At 40.7% G+C, this 7,758-nt stretch overlaps 2 protein-coding genes across 5 annotated transcripts in view; both read left to right on the top strand.

Annotated features, from left to right (window-relative positions):
* LOC104807378 (RNA-binding protein 39) overlaps positions 1 to 961 on the top strand; it is a 5,356-nt gene extending 4,395 nt beyond the window's left edge. For both annotated transcript variants that reach the window (XM_010532624.1, XM_019201874.1), the window contains 4 exons: positions 68 to 278; positions 360 to 448; positions 525 to 639; positions 741 to 961. In XM_010532624.1, coding sequence (XP_010530926.1) covers positions 68 to 278; positions 360 to 448; positions 525 to 639; positions 741 to 782 — 457 coding nt within the window. In that variant the 3' untranslated portion in view covers positions 783 to 961. The remainder of the gene's footprint in view (positions 1 to 67; positions 279 to 359; positions 449 to 524; positions 640 to 740) is intronic.
* Positions 962 to 1,380: 419 nt separating this feature from the next.
* LOC104807377 (probable ubiquitin-conjugating enzyme E2 23) lies at positions 1,381 to 7,136 on the top strand. 3 transcript variants are annotated; one of them, XR_770745.1, is made up of 9 exons: positions 1,381 to 1,651; positions 2,247 to 4,223; positions 4,537 to 4,671; positions 4,853 to 5,350; positions 5,564 to 5,633; positions 5,738 to 5,877; positions 5,984 to 6,295; positions 6,406 to 6,757; positions 7,011 to 7,136. XR_770745.1 is itself a non-coding variant. In XM_010532622.1 (8 exons), exons 2-8 carry the CDS (start codon positions 2,247 to 2,249, stop codon positions 6,664 to 6,666), a joined length of 3,393 nt encoding a protein of 1,130 aa, XP_010530924.1. In that variant the 5' UTR covers positions 1,381 to 1,651; the 3' UTR covers positions 6,667 to 7,136. The 3 variants fall into 3 exon arrangements, 2 of the variants coding, with proteins under 2 accessions (XP_010530924.1, XP_010530925.1); XM_010532622.1 differs by having other exon boundaries at positions 6,406 to 7,136; XM_010532623.1 differs by having other exon boundaries at positions 1,468 to 1,648; positions 6,406 to 7,136.
* The last annotated feature ends 622 nt before the right edge of the window (positions 7,137 to 7,758 follow it).

The following is a 7,758-nucleotide window of genomic DNA, read 5'->3' as shown; positions in this document are numbered from 1 at the left end:
CCTCCCGCCTTCTCTCGAAATCGGCTTCTTTCTTTACCGACTTCACTAAAACCTGTCTTCTCTGCAGCACTGGCATGACTCCTGCGGCATCTATACCAGGTGCAGCGTCACTAATCTCTCCTTTGGTCGCTCCTCTTGTACAAGGTTCCGTCCCTACCATCGCTGGACTACCAGGGACAGGTATTCTTCCTGGCATAAGTATCCCGACGGCCCTCGACCCCGTCGGTGTTCCTACCGAGTGTCTGCTACTGAAGAACATGTTTGATCCAAATTCCGAGGTCGGTAATCTGCTAAAAACGTTTCCGTTGTAACAGAGTTCTCGCATATTCACTAAATCTTTTGTGCTGTCTATTCAACAGACCGAGCCTGATTTCGACCTTGATATCAAGGAGGATGTTCAAGAAGAGTGCTCTAAGTTTGGGAAGCTGAATCATATTTTTGTCGACAAGTGAGCCGTTCTTTTCGTGTTTTCAAACCCGAGTTTTTATCATTTCTCCGATTCTGATCTCTTGCTTTCGAAACAGGAACAGCGCGGGTTTCGTGTACTTGAGATTCGAAACTACACAAGCGGCCATGAGCGCTCAACGGGCTCTCCACGGAAGATGGTTTGCCGGAAACATGATTACTGCAACTTACATGGTACCAACAATACATTCGAAAAGACGTCTTTTCTCTGATCTCAAATTGCGAAAATCGCCTTTTTCTCTCTTACTAAACGGCCTCGTTTTCGTGCCTGCCAGACTCCACAGGCTTACGAGGCGAAATTCCCCGAGAGCAAGTAAATGATTACAGGACGAGGAAAGGTTAGTTTGGTCGGATGGCGTGGATGGTTTAACATTACAAATCTTTTGTGTCAAAGTACAGCCTTAGATTAACATTTCAAATCATATTTGAAGAACCAAAAGTGTGTTTTGTGTAATTTTTAACTTTGATTTTCTCTTGATTCAAACTTGTGCCCACACTGTCTGCTTCGTACGGTTTCCTTCACTTGGCTGATTTATTAGTCATAAATTTGATCTATGCCAATGGCTATAACTATTATCGTGATTCCTTTATAACAAGTTGTGATGTACAAAATTATCGCCAATCCTAACAGCTATACATATATATATGTATGTATGTACGGTCGTGTAATTTTGCCCATGAATGATATAATTGGAAAATTTTCATATTCACTTTTTTAGGACATTTTTAATTCAAACAATTTTTTTTTATAAAAAAAAAATGCATTTAATGAGAGTGGAAAACGGAACAAATTTGTTTTTAAAAAATAACTTCAAATAAGGGGTCAGCGGTAGAGACTTGGTAAGCAGATCCGACGGCCGTGATTCAATTACTTGGATCTTTAGAGTATGATGGGGATGTCACAGAAAGGAATTTTAAAATTACTAGAATACCCCTATGTCGCTTGGGAAATTGGAATAACCAAGAATCCCCAGCGCAGCTCCTTCCTTCCTCCATCTCCTTGCGTTTTTATTTTCTTCTTCTTTCTTCTTCTCCTTCTCCATCATTTCTTCTTCTTTCTCGCTCGTTTCTATTCATCTCCTGGAACGATCAATACGACAAGTTTCGATTCAATCTTCTCTTTTCGATTTTCTCCGACCAATTGCCGCCGATTATCGCCGATACTTGTTTCTTTTCTCGACACGTGGTGAGAGTTTCTCTTGCTGTCTAGACTGAATCTGTCAATTTTCTTTGGAAGCTCAATGTTAGCTTTTCTTGTTTTGGCCTCGATGGAGAATCAAAGTTTTCTCTTTTATTTTAATTCCTGTTTTGTATCATCTCGTATTTTTGCTTATCTCCTGGATTTCAATTTTAGGCATTGCTCTTTTGTGTATTTGTATTGGTTTTTGAGGCTAAAACTCGATTTTGGTTTAGCTGTTGACCGAATTGCAAGGTGCTGATCGTTGTACTTTATTGTTTTTCCTCTGGATGTTGCGTCTAGGGTCGGATTTTAGCCGTAGTTCTGCACATTCTGTACGTTGAGGTTGAAAGATTAACGCGTCGGATCTCATTTACTAGGATATTTAAGTTGTTGATTATGAATCCGTCCATTAGCAGGATATCTTGTGGAAAGCTAAGAGTTTGAAACTTAGGAAGAGTTTTGAGTTTTGTGTGAAGATCTTGTTGAGAAGAGAGTGAGTATTGTTAGATTAAAAGCTTATATCACAGGTGAATGATACGTCTGAATGCCACATTTGGGTTTATCCAATCCTTTTATCATATAATTTTTGCTTGCATTTCAGATGGAACATGAACAAAATGGCTCACAACTTGATGAGTCTGCGGCAAATGAATGTGTCTCTGACCCCATAGGGAGCAACGAAAACAGTCAAATTAATAATCACAGTGATGTAGGGATGAATGAACGCCCCTTCATTTATCGGCAAGATATTGTCAAGAGCAACAAAACGGGTAGTATCGGGGTTGTGAGCGAAGTAGCTGGTGACTCCGACTCTGAAAGTGAAAGTGATATTAGCGATGAGGAAGATGAAGAAGACGACATTGATGAAGACGGTGATGATGAAGAAGGGAAAAGGGGCAATGAAGAAATGGGCGGTGAGGGAAACAATGCTTCTGGTGAGAAAAAAGCTGATGGCAACTACAAGTGTGGCGAACTTGAGGTCGACCAGATTCGTGTGCTATGGATAGACGACATGGAGCCAGTACAAGATATTAAGAATGTAACAGTTGTTGACCGTGGTTTCTTGCATGGAGATTATGTTGCTTCAGCTTCCGACCCAACTGGACAGGTAGGAGCTATAGTGGACGCAAACATCTCAGTAGATTTATTGGCTCCTGATGGTTCTATCCTCAAGGACATCTCAACCAAAAAGTTGAAACGAGTGAGGGACTTCACTGTCGGTGACTATGTAGTCCATGGCCCCTGGCTAGGTAGAATTGATGATGTATTGGACAATGTGACTGTGATGTTTGATGATGGTTCTGTGTGTAAAGTTGTCCGTGTTGAACCCCTTCGTTTAAAACCAATTCCCAGGAATAACCTTGAAGAAGATGCAAGCTTTCCATATCATCCGGGCCAGCGTGTAAAGGCAAGCTCTTCGTCAGTGTTCAAGAATTCTAGGTGGTTATCTGGCTTGTGGAAGCCTAATCGGTTAGAGGGTACTGTGACCAATGTTACTGCTGGATCTGTTTTTGTGTATTGGATAGCATCTGCTGGATTTGGACCAGATTCTTCTGTTGCTCCACCTGAAGAGCAGAGTCCTAGTAATTTGACATTGTTGTCATGTTTCACTCATGCCAATTGGCAAGTGGGTGACTGGTGCCTTCTACCATCGTTGAATCAGTCTTCCAAAATTCCATTGCATAAGCATGTATCTAAATCACGACTTCAAGATTCCGCGCCAAATGATGCAGATGGGCAACAGGAAAGTGGGTGTGATCTAGAAGATGCGCAAGAAGATCTGGACGATAACAAAGAATCTATTGATGCTGCTGCTGCTGCTGCTGATGGGGCTTTGCCGAAAGAAACTAGTGTAGATCTTACTCAAAGAGCATCTTCCGTTTTGAAGGAGCCTGCTCATGAACCTTGGCCTCTCCACCGCAAGAAGATTCGTAAACTTGTTATCAGGAAGGACAAGAGGGTAAAGAAAAAAGAGGAAAGCTTCGAACATGCCCTTTTGATTGTTAATAGCAGAACAAAAGTTGATGTAGCCTGGCAAGATGGAACAATAGAACGTGGACGAGAAGCTATAACATTGATTCCAATCGAGAGTCCTGGTGATCATGAGTTTGTCTCTGAGCAGTATGTGGTGGAGAAGGCATCTGATGATGCTGGTAATGAAACTGAACCTAGGCGTGTTGGGGTTGTGAAAAGTGTCAATGCAAAGGAGCGGACGGCTTGTGTGAGATGGCTGAAGCCAGTTCAAAGGGCAGAAGACCCTCTAGAGTTTGAAAAGGAAGAACTTGTCAGCGTCTACGAACTGGAGGGGCATCCAGATTATGACTACTGTTATGGAGATGTCGTGATTAGATTATCACCTGTTTCAGTTGCCTTACAAGCATCTCCTGCTGGAAGTTCTCTAGAGGAGGCAACACAGGAGGACAATACGCACCAAATCTCTCATGGCGCTAAGAAAGTTGAGGATAAGGCGGATGGTGAAGCTAATGTTGACCTTCCAAATCTCTCCTGGGTTGGAAATATTACTGCCCTAAAGGATGGTCATATCGAAGTTACATGGGCTGATGGGATGGTCTCAACGGTACGTCAATCTCCAACTTGCCTGTGCAATTATCAGCCATATTTGCAAAGTCCTCTTCCAGTTTTTCCCTCATTACATTATTTCAGACTTGCAGTGTGTGTCAATATTCACAGTCCTTTACGTGCTACCTCGATTTGAAACCATGGATTTAAAAAATTGAAATTTATCTAGGTGATACATGTGAATTGCTGCTCTGTATGGTTTTCCGTGCGTGAAAAAAAGTTATATTTCTCGCCTATGTGTTGACTGCCTGTCCTTGGGGAGACTAAGTGTTTAATATGATCAGTTTGTTTTTTTTATGACATTCCCCTAGGTTGGCCCTCAAGCAATTTACGTAGTTGGACGGGACGATGATGATGAGTCCATTGCTGCTGGAAGTGAAGTAAGTGATGCTGCTAGTTGGGAAACTGTAGACGAGGAGATTGGTGCTCCAGACGATGCACAAGAGGTTCGCTTCCATTTTTGACAACTGTAGTATTCTATTGAATTCGTTTCCTCGAATATTGTCAGATAGAATTTCCTTTCCCCAACAATGATTATAAAAGCTTTGAAATAGCACAGACTGTCTGCCAGTACATATCACTAGTTGAGTAAAGATGGCTGGCAAATTAATGTCATTGTTTTTGCAGGAGCTTGGAATGGGCAGTTCCATTGAGATAACTTCTGATGCAGAAATCAGTGGGGAGAACGATCCCGGGAAGAATGGTGCCCTTGCGCTTCCTCTAGCTGCAATTGAGTTTGTGACTAGGCTGGCTAGTGGAATATTTTCACGGGGACGAAAAGTTGATGATTCTGCCAGTTCTGATTCTATTGGTGAAAATGGATTCAAGAATGAAGAATCGACCAACCCTTCTGACGAAAGGGATTCCGTTCCTGATGAATCTAGTCCTCTGAAATCTAGTGTCATTGATAATAGTGGCTCGGAAGGCATTGAAGTGAAGGCTGGGGACCATTTGAGTGGGAAAATCCCAACGAATGCAGGAAAAGAAGCAGCTGAAGCTTCGAACAGGTTAAGTATCGAAACATCTGATGATCCAGGACATCCTGAAAGTGATAATTACAGTTTCAAACGCTTTGATATATCACAAGATCCTCTGGACCACCACTTTCTTGGGGAAAACGAGCAGGTAGGTCACTGGCTCACACATTCAAACACTAGAGATGACCCCTTTATTTCATTATAAAACACAGAAAAACTTCTCGGCTGTAAGTATTGGAATATTCTGGTCGTATCCAATGGCCACTCCAGTTGATATGGTTGTTCTGTGGGCTAGTCTAGAGTACACGTTTCCATCTTGCATTACCAATATTGATCAGTAAGTGTCATATCAAACTTTCAGAGAACCAAGGAAAGGAAGTGGCTCAAGAAGGTTGATCAGGACTGGAAAATACTACAGAACAATCTACCGGGTAAGGATACTGGATTTATATATGTGTTTAGAAAAACTGTATGTATTTTTTTCGATGGTAGTCACTGAGTTTATTATTTTATTTTTGTTTTAAACATTTGCTAGATGGAATTTTTGTTCGTGTTTACGAAGATAGAATGGATCTCTTGAGGGCAGTCATAGTCGGGGCATATGGAACACCTTACCAAGATGGTCTCTTCTTCTTTGATTTTCACCTTCCCCCTGACTACCCTAGTGTGCCTCCGGTACAAATTTCTAAATCTTATTTCGATTATTCAGCAACCGAATGGATCTGAATTCTGGAAGATGCTAATGGGAAACCATGCTCTAACTTTCTCTTGAATGATGCAGTCTGCATATTATCATTCGGGTGGTTGGAGGATTAACCCGAATCTGTATGAAGAAGGCAAGGTCTGTCTTAGTCTTCTGAATACGTGGACGGGCAGAGGAAACGAAGTTTGGGATCCGAAATCATCAAGCATCCTTCAAGTCCTGGTTTCACTCCAGGGGCTGGTCTTGAATGCAAAGCCTTACTTCAATGAAGCAGGGTATGATAAGCAGGTCGGAACAGCAGAAGGAGAGAAGAACTCATTGGCATACAATGAAAACACTTTCCTGCTTAACTGTAAAACCATGATGAATCTTATGAGGAAACCACCAAAGGTAAGAGATCAAAAACCTCTGCTTGTGATTTCTTCTCCTTTCCAAGTCGGAATCTTGCAAATGTTTTTGTCACCCCAACTTGATTTCTTGTTTCGGAATGGAACCTGCAGGACTTTGAAGAACTTATCAAAGAGCATTTCAGAAAGCGGGGATACTACATCTTGAAGGCATGTGATGCCTATATGAAAGGGTACCTGATAGGTTCCCTCACCAAAGACGCATCCGTTAGCGATGAACTCAGCAGTGCCAATTCAACTTCGGTTGGGTTCAAGCTTATGTTGGCTAAGATCTTGCCAAAGCTTTTCTCTGCATTGACTGAGAAGGGAGCTGATAGTGATGAATTCAAGCATCTGCATCTGCATCAGCAATAACACAAGCCATAATATACAAAAATTCTGTTGCAAAATGAATCCCCCCGGGCAAGATTTTGTGGCTTCTTACCACTACAAGCATCAAATCCAGGTACTTGTGAGATGAATTTTTGAGATCAAAAGCTGTATGTTCATGATATGTTACCCCCCTCTCCTCAAGTTTTGCATGTTGGGCTTTTCATGGAGGACTGAAAGGACCCTTCTTTTCTTTTTCTTCTTTTTTTGGTCATATGGGGGAAATTGCTGCTAACACAGATTATTTTTGAAGTTTTTTTTTTTTCATATTTCCTTGTGAGATCTAGAGCTGTTCTCTTTACTTTGGTTTTCTTTGTTTTTGGAGGCAGACACTGTCATGGGGCTGGCTGTTCTTGATCTTGAATCCTATTTCTTAGGAAGAAAAACTTTTCAAAGTGTACCTTACTTATGTAAAAGAAACTTCTTGCCAAAGAAAAGATTCGCGTTTTGGTTCTTCCTATTTGTAAAAAAAATAACTATATATATATATGTGTGTGTGTGTGTATATATTGTGATATCATTTATAACAGAATCTCCCATTCGTACGGAATTGATCTAACCAGGCATGGAAGAGGAAGCGTAAATGGTTAGCAAATGTATGGGAACACTCATGGTCATGGAATGTGGTTTTAGAGATGTTACTATTACACGGTGACGTGAGTTATCTTATGTATGCGCTTAGGACAGCATGAGGTGAGAGAGAGAGCTGTACCAATTAAATTTAATATATCTTTTTCTTAAAAGTACGATTTTAGCAAAATAAATTTTCATGAGAAGGAAACTTGTGAATAAAATCATTTCGAGGATTAGACTAGTGGAATTGTGGATAAATGATTTTTTTTTTCTATGGATAATTTTGAGCATTTTGAATTTCGTTGGGAGTATTTCTCGCAATTTAAGAAAAAGGAATAAAATCTGCTTGAACAGATCTTCAATAAATGCGATATCGTCTCTACGGCTCAATCTGTATGACAAAATCGTCTTAGCATATACTTTTAAAACATGCCTTGATGCTTCCGTAAATACTAAATATAATTATATATATATATATATATATATATATATATATATATATAT

This window comes from Tarenaya hassleriana, unplaced genomic scaffold (genome assembly GCF_000463585.1).
Source record: "Tarenaya hassleriana unplaced genomic scaffold, ASM46358v1 Cleome13, whole genome shotgun sequence".
NCBI classification, from domain to species: domain Eukaryota; kingdom Viridiplantae; phylum Streptophyta; class Magnoliopsida; order Brassicales; family Cleomaceae; genus Tarenaya; species Tarenaya hassleriana.
Note: the sequence above shows the minus strand (reverse complement) of the source record. Positions and strands in the feature narration are given on the sequence as shown.

Bases quoted from the DNA above. Each gene is read 5' to 3' on its own strand.
- LOC104807377 (XM_010532622.1), top strand. From the start codon at position 2,247: ATGGAACATGAACAAAATGGCTCACAACTTGATGAGTCTGCGGCAAAT. The intron at 4,224-4,536 runs GTACGTCAATCT...ACATTCCCCTAG, and splicing joins CTGATGGGATGGTCTCAACG to GTTGGCCCTCAAGCAATTTA. The intron at 6,296-6,405 runs GTAAGAGATCAA...TGGAACCTGCAG, and splicing joins TTATGAGGAAACCACCAAAG to GACTTTGAAGAACTTATCAA.